Source organism: Panthera uncia, assembly GCF_023721935.1.
Source record: "Panthera uncia isolate 11264 chromosome D3 unlocalized genomic scaffold, Puncia_PCG_1.0 HiC_scaffold_8, whole genome shotgun sequence".
Classification (NCBI taxonomy): domain Eukaryota; kingdom Metazoa; phylum Chordata; class Mammalia; order Carnivora; family Felidae; genus Panthera; species Panthera uncia.
In genome coordinates, this window is record NW_026057586.1 from 61,070,291 (window position 1) to 61,085,025 (window position 14,735).

The window sequence follows — 14,735 nt, forward strand, 5'->3', positions numbered from 1 at the left end:
GCCACAGTGTCTTGGGGTTAATTTGTTATGTAGCAACAGGAAGCTAATCTTCACTTTATATTAAATTTATACAATCACTTTCTAACTCGTCCCCCTTTCCTTCAGTTTCACTTCTTGTCAGATTATTCCAAAATAATCTCATCATAATTTTCCTTCATTTAAAGAGCTACAGAGGTGTCTCATTCCTTTTTGGAAAAAGTCCAGCCCAAGGCCTAGGCATTGGCCCAGATGACTCTGATGCAGGGGGGCATCAGGTTGCACTATGGACAATATTAGATCCTCTCTCCCTGCTGAACCCACTTTAAAATCAGCTTTCAGGACTCCTGGGTGGTTGTCAGTTGGTTAAGCGTCTGACTTCAGCTCAGGTCACGATCTCACAATCTGTGAGTTTGAGCCCCGCGTTGGGCTCTGTGCTGACATCTCAGAGCCTGGAGCCTGCTTCAGATTCTGTGTCTCCCTCTCTCTCTGCCCCCTCCCCCACTCACCCTTTGTGTCTCTCAAAAATAAACAAAAAATTTTTAAGATAATAAAATCAGCTTCCATGAATGTGTCCTTGACTAATACCAGCTTCCTAGACATTTATGCTGCCTTGGATCACTTTTTTAAACTGTTCACATATTTGACCAGTTTACAGTTCCTCAGGAGCCTAGATCAGATGTTCTGCTTTACACACACAGTTCCGGCATTCATAAGTGGTTTGGTGATGTGAGGACTGAAGTTAGAATCCTAGCAGCTAATAAGAAATGCTGGAAATGTAGCAGGGCTATAAGCACAGCTTAGGAGTTAGACCTCAGGCTGGATGCTGGGCTAGTGGTTTGACCTCAGGCATATGACAACCTTGTTATTCCTGTTTCTCATCTGTGAGAGAAGGTATTTATGGTACCTACTTCACAGTTGAGTATTCAGGGAGATAATGTGGCTGAGGGTGTTTAGCACAGTATCTGATATAGGGTATGTGCTGAATAACTGGTAGCCACTGAAAATCAGCAAAATGTTTTTTAAATTATGTGTTAATAGTAACATAGCACAGAATATCTAATATCATAATGCTTATCTTCATAGCTTTCCTTATTCTCTTTTATTGACCAAATTGTTTCAATACGAGAAATTTGAAATACAGTTGACCCTTGAACAATGCAGGAGTTAGAGTCACTAATACCCCCCAGTCAAAAATCCCCATATAACTTTTGACTCCCCCCAAACTTAACTACTAATCGTCTACTATTGATCAACAGTCAATTAACACATATTAAACATATATATGTATATATATACATATATTCTATACTGTATTCTCACAATATAGTAAGCTAAAGAAAATATTAAAATCAAGAAAAAATACAGTACTTTACTGTATTTATGAAGAAGAAAAAAAAATCCACGTTAAGAGGCTCCACACAGTTCAAACCCATATTGTTCAAGGGGCAACTATAGTTTAATATTTTTAAAATTTCAGTCCAGTTGGCACATACACTTTTATCAAAATGATTACTAGTAACAGTTAACTCCCATAATGTAAAAGAGGCAAGTGGTAAAAAAGTTAATGAGTACAAACTCAGTACTGATAAATATACCCCTTGCATTTAAGTAGTAGCTTCAATTATAGGTCTCTAGGGTCTCTATACATCTGTACATCCACCTGTTAGTGGGAAAAAGCTGGGTCAGGGAGGCAGGGCTGTGCATGGTGGCTCCACCCAGGAGCTCTAGAAGAGAGCCCAGAGAGGAATGTGTAGTGAGTGCCATGTAGGAGTCAGGTAGAAAACCCAGATTGGCAAGTAGGGTTTCTGAAGCTCCAAGTCAACCATGTTAATGGTGTGAGCTACCGCCTCAAGCTTCTCTATTCTAATTAGTTACTTTAGGGCTGCAGTGATTTGTTGACTTTGAGGAAAGACAAAGGGGCTATACGTGGCAGTTGTCTGTTAAAGAGCACAGATTAAAACTGCATTGATTATTTTGAAGACATGTTGATGTTTCCACCTTTGTATTTCTTTTTCTCATTTCCATACTGAACCTGCTAATTCGTTAGTAAATCCACTCCGCAAATATTTATTCAGCATCTGTTACATGCCAGGCATTTTTCCAGAAACTGGGGATATGGCAGTGAAGAAATCTGACAGAGATCCTTGTCTTCAGGGAACAGTTTAGTAGGGTGTTAGGTGCTAAGTGCAATGGAGAAAAAAATGCAGAAGAGAGGAGGGAGAAGTAGGAACTGTAGCGGGAGACAGGAAAATTAAGAGGCTATTTAAGGCAGCCACTTGGGAGAGTAGGCACATTCTGTAGAGCCACACAAGACAGAACCAAGGGGTAAACAATAGGACTAAATTACATGGCTGAACTTCCCAACTATTAGAGCTGTTCAAAGATAGAACTTTACAGAAATAAGTGTCTCCCTGATCCTGAACATGTTTAAACAGAGCCAAGAGCTTGCCATTGGCTGGAGTGAGTGAGGATCGAATGCCTTCTTGGATCACTTCGAGCTCTGAAAGTCACTAGTAGAGTTCAAATTTGGTGGAGAAGAGAGCCCGGCAGGGATGGGGTCTACAGCACTGAGAGGGCCAAAGAGACAAGCTTCTTGGCTGGGGATCCCATTACTACACTGGGAAGTATATATATTGGGGGACTCCCTGTAGTTGTGGTAACTGGCTCTTTGACCAAGCTGGATAACAAGAGTTGTCTGTTTGTTTGCTGCCTCTTAAAGAAATGAAGATGGTCTGTTATATGTAGTTAGTTGCCCATATAGCTGCCTGGTTCTCTTTACATCTCTGACAGGAAAACACACCACATTGTGGGAACAAAGACTTGCCAGGTCTGACAAGGTCTTCCTGTTGCATAGGGTTGGGAGATGAACCTTCAGTAACCAGATGTTGTTAGATGTAAAACGCTGTTTTTGTGTGTGTGTGTGTTTAAAATATATATCAACTTGTCTTTCCGAAATTTTTCTTCTACATTTTGGGAGATCTACTGAGGAATTTTTTTAGATTGAGTTACAACTGACACACACAAGGACTCAGATTCTTTATAGTAATTGGTAAAGTTGATTTTTTTTGTCTTTGCCTCCCCAAGTTTCAAATAAATGCAGCATACTTTGTGCTTTTTCTTGCATTTGTGTATTATATCACAGGTTTGTCATAAACCTGTAATATTGTATCATCAGGTTTGTCCTAAACACAGAAATATTGCTTGGAAAGTATCATCATTTCAGCCTTCACTTTAGTGAAAGGGCTGGCTTGGATGCACAAAGGCTTTTCTCAATTTCTTGTTACGGTTGGCTCAGGCCCTCCGCTGTTTACTGGTTGATACCTATGTGGTACTGATTGTTTGATCCAGTGTGTTGAGTGCCTCTCCTGGATAAAACTGACCTTAGAGATCACCTCATCTAACACCCTTGCTTTAAATTGTAAGAAAATAAAATCCAGAAATGTTAAGGAACTTTCGCCATGTCAGATGGCTGTTCTGCTGTCAGGCTGGAGCACAGTGAAGTTAGAGTCATTTCAAATACTTGAAACCAGGTACCGCTGAAAGAACTTGCTTTGCTGACTACAGACTAGTTTTTTTCCATTATCGGGACGAAAGCTCATCCTGAAAAATCCTTTCCCTAGCAAATCCCATTTTGGAACAGAGTAAGGTCCTGTTCTTACTGAGAAGGAAGTGTGTCTACCATTGGCTACACCTGGAGGAATATTTTAGGCTGTCCTGGGAGTCACATGGAGGCAGGATGCCTGCTGTGTTATGCCCACAGTGCCAGTCCAAATTTATATTCTGTGAATCTGACTTCTGAAATGACCTTGATACTGTGCTAGGAAGACTTGAGGCTTTTTCTCTCATCATGTTCCCTTTCCTTGGTGGGTAAGCTGGAATCTTCTTAGGCTTCCTTCTCTCTTTGGGATGTCTAAGATCAAAATTTCTTCCTTTTAAAAGTAGAAGTTATTCTGGGTTTTGTTTACGCCATTGGCCCTACACAGCAGTGGCTACATTGTTCAGATATACCTGTGTGGAGCCTTGCTGTTCCTTCCATTTCTCCCACATGCTTCCCTACAGCTTTTACACCATGTTTGCTTAGGAACTTGATATTCAGTTTGGCTCTACAGAAATTCTCAGTTCATCTTTGGCATTTCCACTAGTCTGAATACTGCTGCTCCTGGGAGGAACTGGGATGTGATGTCCTCTGCTGTGTCACCCTAGGGGAAGGGACTGACAGACGCAAGGGAACGCCAAAGCAAAGAATATATGGGAAGGCAAACTTGAAGTGAGCAAGCTTGCTCAAGGTGGTCCCTCCTTGCCAGCCACACCCAAGGTGAGGGAGTTCCCCGCCTTATTTCAGTCCATAGACAATGAGATTCCTTAGTGCAGCTTGTGAGAATGCTCCCAGTGCAGGACCCATGGGGCCAGGGCCTCTGGGCAGCAAAAGAAATCTGAGCACGGAGTTGTGTTGAACACGGCATAAGTTTAAACATCCAGAGGATCTTTAAAAGGAACTTTTGATGCCCCACTTTTCAAGAGCCATGTCTTGTCAGTTCTGAAGCTCTTTTATTTACATTGCTTCAATAATGCTGAAGTGGCTTGGGTTTTGCTGCCAGCATCAAAATCCAACAGTAGAAAGAGAATTGCAGATTTTTTTTTTTGCCACAGTTAACATCTATTCTACATACGTAAATTATACATTGGGGTGCCTGGGTGGCTCAACTAAGCGCCTGACTCTTGATTTCTGCTCAGGTCATGATCTAACAGTTGTGAGATTGAGCCCCGAGTTGGGCTCTGGGATGACAGCACAGAGCCTGCCTGGGATTCTCTCTCTCCTTCTCTCTGTGCCCCTCCCCCATGTGCACACACATGTTGTGTGCCCTCAAAATAAACTTAAAAAAAATTAAATACATAAATTATACATCATAGACATTTTAGTGGAATGAGCCAGAATAATAATGCAAATCCAGTCTGCCATGCCATGCATCTGAACATTTAATTAGTGTAGGCAGAGTTTTATATTAAGTAGGTTCTTAGCTCCTAAACTTTTTGGGTGGACAAAAGGAAGTTTCTAGACATGGGCCTTTGGCTAACATGGGGGAAGAAGGAGCATACCCTATATGAACATTATAATGAATCTGTGTGTGTGTGTGTGTGTACCTGCACATTCTGCAGAGGGACAAGAACTGGAGTCTTTAAACACATCATATGTGCAATCAAGCCCTTTCCTAAAAATAGTTCTCATTACAAAATGCTAGACTATGATGCTTTACAACTATCTTCCTTCACTGGAGCTGAGAAGGGAAAAGACAGATACAGTTATTAAGGGTTACACAAAGCTTTCCTCTTTGTGGTATCCAAGTTTTCTGTATCTCTGGGGTCCAGGAGGTACAACACTAGGAATCTGACTTGGACTGAGAAAGTTTGTGAACACTGGAGAGAGAGCTGGACCCACACAAGTGTTTTGTTACACATACCTCACAGAGAAGCTTCAGTGGAAGATCCTAAAATATGCCTGACAAATAAAAGGATAGTGTGTGTAAATGAGTATCAAACTCAGTATCAGGTAATATTTGAGATATGTAAATATCTTAAATGATGCTCTCTCTTTAGTTAATAAAAATATAACTTCCCTAAGTTCATTGTGGGTTTAATCTTCCTAATTTTCTCCTCAAGCAATTTACATACTACAACAGGAAATTTTATTATCACAGGACATTTTAGGAATGTATCCCTTGGGGAATTCTATTTAGAAAAAATACAGAAGAGCTTTATCTTTCTATACATAATTTGTCTCCATGTATGTGACTTCTATGACAAAACGTTATACACTATTTACAGAATTTTAATTTCTTGTACTGTTGAGGGTTAAAAAGAAGTCACAGCTTCTTGGTTCCACAGCAGAGTTATGGCAGTGGCTCAATTTTTAAAAAAATTTTTCTAGTGTGGTCCTTGTCAGATTGTATGTCTCAAACCGATCATAACTTGTGGATGATACAGGTGTCTTCCCTTTCTAACCTAGGTGACTTCTGACAGCTAGTTACCAAAAGACATCACCATTTTACAACAGGAACTCAACACAGAAGTTATGATGGAAAGCCATTTTATTTTTCCCTAAACTTATTTAAAATAAAAGACTTGAATGGAAAATGTTTAGTACCGATATGTCACCCTGAATGCCAGCAATACCTTGACTTTTATACACACAGGAAGCCAGGACAAAGTCCAGTCAGTGTACAGTTTTGCATGAACAAAATTTTCTGCCATTTTGCTTTAGCAAATAGCAACATAATTTAAAACGCCCATGTCTCCTCTGTGGCACCTAAAATCCAGTCCTATATTTATGAATACAGTTAGAAAAATAAAAGCCTTAAAAAATTCATGGTATGAGTTCACGGTGCTAATCACACAGTTTCCTCAAAAGTAAGATCATTTTTAAAACTCCTACATAACAACCTTCTGGTTTAATTTGAAAGGCTTAAGACTTGAAATCTAGTAAGACTGTTAAGTCAATGTACATATCAATTATTTGACTTAATTTTTACTTGCCCTGGGAGAGTTAATTCCCATTGTCCACTGAATGAATGCCTTTCAAATATTAATAAATATATTACACTATTTACAAGCATTCTTAACCACTCTGACATGGGTAGAAAGTTAGGCCGTGGGGAAGGAACCACCTCCCAGCAGGGCAAGCTCGTGAGGTCTGGGACAAAAGGACGGTGCTGGAGGACGCGCCAAGGGCTGCTTCAGTGTGCGTGCGAGCTCTCAGACACACCAGGCTCCTTTTGAGACCAGCTAGCCAATAATTTGTTGTTGCTGGATCAGGTATAAATGCCCAGTGGCCGGAAACCAGGAAAAAAAAGGAACACTGTGATGGTATGTTATTTTAGTAGTTAAGAAGAGGGAGGCAGTCCTAATGTCAGACTAGGCTAAGGATGGTGCAACCATGCTCCACAAGCTGCTGGTGAATCACCCTCGGCAGATTACCTAATTTAGTCGAGGTGATGGGTACATGTCATGGGTAAGGAAAGGGTAAATGTAAGAAATTGTTTTGGCAACAAAAAGTGATGTTAATTCAACGTCTGCAAGTTTAACTGTGCCACATGCCCTCTTCTTACACTACTTTCTGCAAACTCTCTCACGTAGACATACCATCCATTTGACAAACCTCGTTAATGCTGCTGAAGGATTTACATTCTAATGCTCTGGTAAGAGTGATCATGCCTAAATCAGCCCATACAGTATCATAAACCTGAAGAGGTGAAGCCAAACATTGAGAGAGGCTAGATATCTGCCTTGTGAATGTGAACGAAATTCTCATTTGGGGGGCTTAGTTTCTTATGTTTTAGTAACAGCAGTAAACTAGTCATTATTTTAAAAAGCACACTATCGTAGGTCATGTCTGTATATGTATACACATACCGTTCCTTTTCCTGGTAGTCATTTAGAGGTACAAGCCTGGGGCCCTCAAAGGGCATGGCTTCCACCAAACCTTCTGGGGTACAGAGTCCAAATAGTCCCTTGGAAAATGTTATAAATTAGATTTGCCCAATATAATGTTTAAATCTCTTACACAAGAGTCTTTAAAATAATTTAAACACTTGCAAACTCAAGGGTTCTCTGGTGGCCCACTTTCACATGCAAACACAGACGAACTGTTAACATGCATTATTTTAGTCAATTGGTAAAGTTTATTTCATTAAGTATAAGTAATTTTAAGCCATTTACTAAATTGTAAATTTCAATCCATTAAAAACTACTACCAGAGCAGTTCTGAGGTATTACTGTTAATCTAATATAGAAATGTTACTCTACTCTGCTGTGGTATGAAATGTGACTGCCATGCCTCTTATGTAATGGTGCTGTTGCAGTGCTGACTACAGGCGTGTCCTATAGCTTTCAGGAAATTATTGCGTATGTGCATTCACTGATTTTCCAAACATCAATGGCAATTTGGTCATTTCTAAGCATACTAAAATAATAAAGTACAGCTCCTGGAATGGGACAAACAAGCAGAGAAATTTCAGGTATATAATGCCATCCTCCAACCTACTTCATCAAAAACCCACCCTACTCACTCCAGTCATTTACAAGGAAAACTTGTGCAAAAAGCATCCAAAAAGCCTATTGGTGGGTTAATTTTCTTGTAATTTTAAAAGAACTAGACAATGTTTTTCCCTTAAAATTCATTTATAAAAATAAATTAATTTCAGTTTGAGACCTTAGATACCAAATTGTGGCTTAATTTAGTCGTGATGGCTAAGACTATAAAGTTATGAAAAATGTAGCTGAAAATGGAAGAGCTCCAGCTCAGTCCCCGTGGCGCGGCAATAGCTGGCACCCTGTGCGGTCACAACCCTCCCCATAGTTACCCAAAACACACTCAACTTCTTGACAGACTTTTGGCGTTCCTTTCTCCTGAAACTCCCACAAAACTTTAATTCTTAGACCTCTGTTGCAAAACTACAAGTAACCATAATACATTCAAGAAAGGGAATGAAAACCTGTCACCCACTCAGGAGACACTGATCCATTGCACTGGGGCAAACACAGCAGCTTGGAGGAAAACGGTCACCCACTTGGGTGTACGGCTTATCCAGATGTTTTGCACTAGAATGCAGGCGTAAAGTCCCTCGGAGTCTTTATCTCAGAGCAACAATAATTTAAAGTCAGTTTGACAGTATGAACAAATCCTTCCAGGTTTTGTGCCATGAGATGATGAGCAGCCTGGCCCCGACTCCAGGTACCTGGTGTGTGGCGGGGCCTGGTCACTATGTACATTAGATAGGAACACTGTCAGGTGGAAATGCCAATATGACTTACTGCTTAGGACTGTGCTAACATCGATGCCTTTGTGAGGCTGATTTCCCACGTGAGAAGCTTTTTGCCTTAGTCAGGAAATTATCTGAGGAACAGTAAGGAACTGAACTAAGGAAAAAGTTTCTGGCCTCCAAATACACACACACACACACACACACACACACACACACACAAGCAAGTTTCAAACTATTGTTATCTCTCAGTGCAAAGGAGCAATCGGCTGACCTGTCACATACCATCAATCGATATGAACACAGCATTCAGTCTGTGGAACAACGTGATGCAGCAAAAACCTGATCTAATGCGAATTCAAGCCTATTAACTAAGACCGCGGCAAGGAGACAGTGCAGCTCAGTGTTTCTCCCGCGCTAGTGCCGACTCTGAACACAAAGCAACCGAAAGGCACAGGCTCAGATTTCATTGATAGTCCTCTCTGAAGGGCAGTATTCCGAGGGGCCCGGTGAGGACATATAGAAAGACTGTGTTTTCCTTTTTAATCGTGCTCTTTTGTTGGCCAACACCAGGCTGCGCCGGCTCGAACTGATGATTTCCGAAATGAACTTTTTGCAGTCTACGCACACCTCCATAGTACTCCAGTCCTCCATCAACTCTTTGGGAAACTGTAGTTCTTCATCTGATTTGTCCACAGACTTAGATTTTGAGGAGAACCTGGAACAAAACAAAATGTTCTGAATCCAGTATCATTACTCACAGTTCTCTTGCAATACTGAGCAACTAGGTGCAAAAAAGGTAAATTTGCTGCCAAAACATTTTACCGAATGGGTGAGTCACCTCATGTCCTTCCAAAGGAAGAATTTCTAATTGGGGATAAAATTCAAAATATTTTTTTAAAAAAGAAACCAGGAAACATGCTTTATTAAGAAATAATAATACTGAAAACTCTTAGTGTCCCTTCTAGAATTTTTGGAAAAAAAAGACATTCAGAGTATTCACCTGATTAACATACATGACGTCTAGTGGACTTTAACAACGAAAATGAAACAAAGTACATGTTGCTAACGTCCTCTGGGTGATTCAGAAGGAACTTCAAGTTCTTTCTCCAGTGGCCCTGTGTCAGGGTTGATGAACATTAGTTAACTGTAGATGGTGGGGCAGATTACAGTAAGCTGAGGTAAATATGTCTTACCCTGAAAAGTTATCTAGGGACCAGCTTTCTCAACATTTTTGCGTTTCTCAAATACAGCTTCCCCTCCCTAATAATTCTCTAATTCTCTACATTTGGATGACTAATTATTTGGATTCCAGAGAGCTGGAGTTCACCAGACCTCATCACAGTAATTGTTCTGGGCAATTTTTTGAAATAACTAGGAATCATCTACTTGTTTACTACTTTAGTTAAACCAAACAGGAACCTAGGTGTGGAGTATGTACAGAAAGGAACAACAACGTGTCCCGTTGCCTTGAGCTCACAGGTGATGATCCACAGTTGGAGGCCGCCACAGAGCAGCAGTGTCTCAGGGCAGAGTGGGCAGCACAGGGGCAGCAGTGCCGGGCACAAGTTACCTGCTGGGCTCACAGCTTCCTTGCCTTGCCGCCCACATCTGTGGTGTGCAGGAGTGGGGCTGCCCAGCGCTCAGCACCAGTGCCCCTCCCTGACGGGGGGCAGCTGGTGCATAAAACCCCAACCTTTTTGGCCTGTGAGTATGTGAGTACGTGAGCCGAGCTGGCCTGATCTCCATCCTTTCTCAAGGACCAACACTAACCTTACCCTGCATTAAACACAAAGGGACTGATATTCAGGTTTTTTTTTTTTTAATTGCCATAAAGCTCTTGGCATAAAGCTTTATTTCTGCCTTATTTACAATAGGAAGATAAACCAAAGTTCTTGCAGGCCATTGGAAACCAAGACCTAAACAGATTTGCTTTCAAAACTAAGGAGGAAAGAAAGACAACTTCAGGTGCAGGTTTTCAACTGCACTGAAAACAAGGTCAGTTTTAAAGATGACTTTTAGAGAACACACAAAAGTAATTATCTCTAAAATAGAAAAAAAAATGATGACATTCAAGTACGCTTCAAGTAGCTAGCTATTATCCCTTGACAAGTTACCTTTGGGAAATTTTGAAGATTTGTGCACAAGTCAAGACTATACTAAAAACCAACCACCCAACCTAAAGCACCCTGAGCCCAAACCCTACTTTGTCACTGGTTCTCAAAAGGAACGTTCTTCCTTTACAGAGTAAAGTCTCAGGTGTCTTACTCACCTGGCAATGCTCCGGAGTGGCCGATGGTGGCCAGTGGGGGGTTTTTCTGGCCTCATGCAACTTTCCCCTCTTTGCAAGGTAGAAGGTCCCAATGAAAAGATGGGAAGAGTGGAGTATGGTTTAGAGGGCAGCCGCATCTATTATCCCAAATGAAACCAGAGTGAGCAGTACTGTTAAAGAGGTGGACTCCTTAAAATTAACACAAGTTATAATTTTGCCAAGCTTAGCTTACCTTTTTGCAACACTGTGAACACACGGGCCTGTACACAAAATCAGAAGTGTTACTCAGCATTGATGTGATGAGACCGGAGAGTCAGAGAAGTCAATGGCTGTGCGGTTGTGAATTTCTATAACAAACTGCAAAAACTCTCTGGTTCTTCCACCAGAATGTAACGGACTGATACAACCGTGGATTGCCAAGGAGACAATCTGTGAAACTGAACTCCTACACTGTTTCCTGGAAAAGGATCAACTCTCATCTGTCTGGGATTTTCTTACTTCTCTATCTAGGGAAGGATCACATGACAATCACATCTACTTTTTGTGTTTAAACAAGACATATGATTATTAGGATCACCTTAGTTATGTAAAAGAAGTACATGCGGAGAAACATTTTCCAGCTATAACACTAAGTAACTGTTTGCTCTACTCTTTGAAGAAATCAGTATTACTAACCCACAAGCACAATACGATGTGATAACAAACTGGGGTAATTTCTAATACTGTTCCTGTGTGGAAAAATGACTAAACAGTGAAAGTAGGTAGTATTTATTTACATCAATTACAAAAAACCTTACCTCTTACAGAACTGACAGGTATAAGACCAGGTGAAGAAGGAAAATCTCCTGGTTCGGCAACAAAAGCAGAGCTAAAAATACAAATTTAAAGGGAGAGAAGAGCATTGCCAACAGTTAATTTCCTAATTTACATGTCTAAATATACTTTTACATATTAGGGACCTTTAGCAGACAGAAGGAAAAAGAGAATTCAGAAACCCTGTTTTCAAGTTTGGCTCTGTAAGAATTATAATTTGGCTATTTACTTATAATTCCACTTTTAAAAGGTAATAAAAGGCTATAGCTCTCAGAGGCTCATCATCATGGAATCAGTCTGAAGAAGGTTCTGAAACAGTCTCTTCCATTTTTCAGATGTATTTTCTTTATAAATCCTTTAAAAGTATAACAACTAAATGTAGACATGGTTTTATGAAGGCATGCCACTATTTATTATGGTTGTTTTAAGTCTTCCAAAGTTTTTGATTTCTCAGAGAGAAACAAAAATACTCTCTTTTGTAAGCAAAGCAGAATAGGAACTGTGTAGTACAGAGTAAGCCTCTTACCTCCTGAAATCCCCTAAAAGTCCTGTGCCATCTGGCTGCCAGCAGACCACTCCCTCAGGAGACCAGGCCTGGGACTCACCATTCCTCTAACCCTACTTATCAACCAACTTTAAACAGCTCTACCTTTCCTTTTTTCAGGGCGGTGTAGACATCTTTATACTGTTGGTATTTTTCCAGCTCTGCCTTCACCAGGACCTGACGAATATGCATCACTTCCTCCACAGTAAGAGCTAGGCATTCCACTGGATAGCAGAATTCCTCCTGAAATTCAAAATTCCACATGAATAAGAAACTCCCACCCCACTTTTCTGGCACTGCACAGTTTCCCTTCAGATCAGACACCTGGTTAGTAGCTCCAGAGAAGAAAAGAGGTTTCCCAATGAACACTGGAACAGAGCTGGCTCACTCTGGGGACCACATAATTTCTAATTACACTAAGACAACGGATGGCAGAAAACTTCTGGGGACCATGTCAAACATTATAACCTATAGAAATTTCCAGGAAAGGAAAGTTCCTCACATTTGAGTACATTTTTTGCCTCAAGTTTCTATTTCATTAAGCAGAGCTATGTATCTGTGTAATGAAATCTTGAAAGAACATTTTCTTGTTCTAAAACAAATTGACATCTGTTTTCTCCTACAATTCTGCAAAGACATTGCTTCCTGTTATTTGCATACTATATGCTAATACTTAAATAACAAATCTACAACATTGGTATTATTTAGAAAACTGGTTTGTGGTACCCAGAATAGCCAAAAGGAGGTGGTTAGTAATTTATACTGAGAAGCATTATTTAGTGGTAAGTTACATCAGCACATTGAGAAAAATCCTAATGGTATGAGCAGAACTGTAACATGTAACTACTGGTGCAGTTTCCAGCCAAAAAGCAACCTCTACAGGCTGCACCACGGTTCTCTAGATTTCTGTTATTACTTTTAAACAACTGCTGAATGTACAATCAGCACTGGAAAGATGTGGAGAAAATCTTAAGAATTTCACAATAAATATTTATGCCGGCTGTCTTATGGTAATGGCTTCCCTAAAAACAGCTGAGGAAGATGTTGATGTAACTGATCCCACTGAATAAAGAGCCTCACCCCCATCTGCTCCCCATCCGGCCCTGTGTTTGATTGGTGGATCTAATAGAAAGACAGAACGGTCTTGTGCATTCTCACCCTGCCAGGCTTCACAGGGGCCATTGTGGTGTAGGGACACTGAGACTTAATGTTCTCAGTGCAAACACATTATAATTCACTCCCACACACACACAATAGCATTGCTCACAGGCATTCTGGAATCGAACAAGCCAAATGAGAAAGCACATGACTCTGAATGCAGTCAGTTTATGGAGTTTTAACATTCAGTTCTGTCTTTCAATCAGAAAAAACAAAAACAAATCTAGGTTGCAAACTTGATAAACATTAGCATTTACTAAAAAAAAAGTAGTTTGAAGAACTGCTTCTTACTAACAATCAATACAAAATCATGTCTGGTCAGGCTAACTTTAAATTTGCTTAACAATGTTTTGGAAAAAAATCCTGCAATTGAATTTTTAAGAGGAATGTTTAAGAGGATACTAAGCTGTATCCAGAGGGTGGGAAGGTAGTCTGTTCAGGAAGACTGTATCATTTGCTAGTCTAAAATATTTTTTAAAAAATCACAATCACATAATTTTCTCTTTCGATGGGAAAAGTTTTCAAACATAACAGGATTAAATTGGTGTCCAATATCCACTCAGTTTTCTTCCACCCTGAGAAAACAGCTTAGTGTCAAGTAGGAACAATGCACTGCCTGTGTGAAGGTTAGGCCACTACAATTCTGCAGGAGATAGGTATTGTCGGCTGCACATGTCTGAATGATGGCTTTTCTCAGCTTTTAATATATTTCATAAGAAGTTTCCTATGGTCTTTTTTATTCATTTGCTGAGTATGATTTTTGTGCATTTTCTGATAGTTAACCATGTGACAAAACTGCTGAGGTGGAACAAAATAATGTATGAATCTAGTAACTAATCAGAGAATCAATACCTGAGATTTGCTGCTATGGGAAGATGGCAAATAGTGCCAATTTAATTAACTTAACAACTGGGATGCCTGGGATGGTAAACATTTCCGGTAGATGGGAATCCTTTTTATTTGCAGGGAGATCCTAACACACATAATAGACCTGACAGGCTCTACTTCCCTCTTCTCAGTCTTAAATCACAAAAGGGCTTAGTCAAGCATACTTTCAACTTACTGCTTTGAACCATATGCAAATCCAGTACTTCGTAAGACATAATAAGAAACTGTATTTTGTGGGTGTTCTTGTTCTTTCTCTAACTTTCAGGCAGATTACTGTTTAGTAAAATAATTTCCATCAGGTCAAATGCTAATGTTTTAATTCTGG

General features: G+C 40.2%; 1 protein-coding gene across 5 annotated transcripts in view; it reads right to left on the reverse strand.

Moving 5' to 3' along the window:
• Positions 1-6,047: 6,047 nt before the first annotated feature.
• SPIRE1 (spire type actin nucleation factor 1) overlaps positions 6,048-14,735 on the reverse strand; it is a 200,926-nt gene continuing 192,238 nt past the window's right edge. For all 5 annotated transcript variants that reach the window (XM_049620471.1, XM_049620469.1, XM_049620470.1 and 2 more), the window contains 5 exons: positions 12,470-12,607; positions 11,805-11,875; positions 11,240-11,267; positions 11,008-11,144; positions 6,048-9,453 (listed from right to left, as the gene is read on the reverse strand). In XM_049620471.1, coding sequence (XP_049476428.1) covers positions 9,195-9,453; positions 11,008-11,144; positions 11,240-11,267; positions 11,805-11,875; positions 12,470-12,607 — 633 coding nt within the window. In that variant the 3' untranslated portion in view covers positions 6,048-9,194. The remainder of the gene's footprint in view (positions 9,454-11,007; positions 11,145-11,239; positions 11,268-11,804; positions 11,876-12,469; positions 12,608-14,735) is intronic.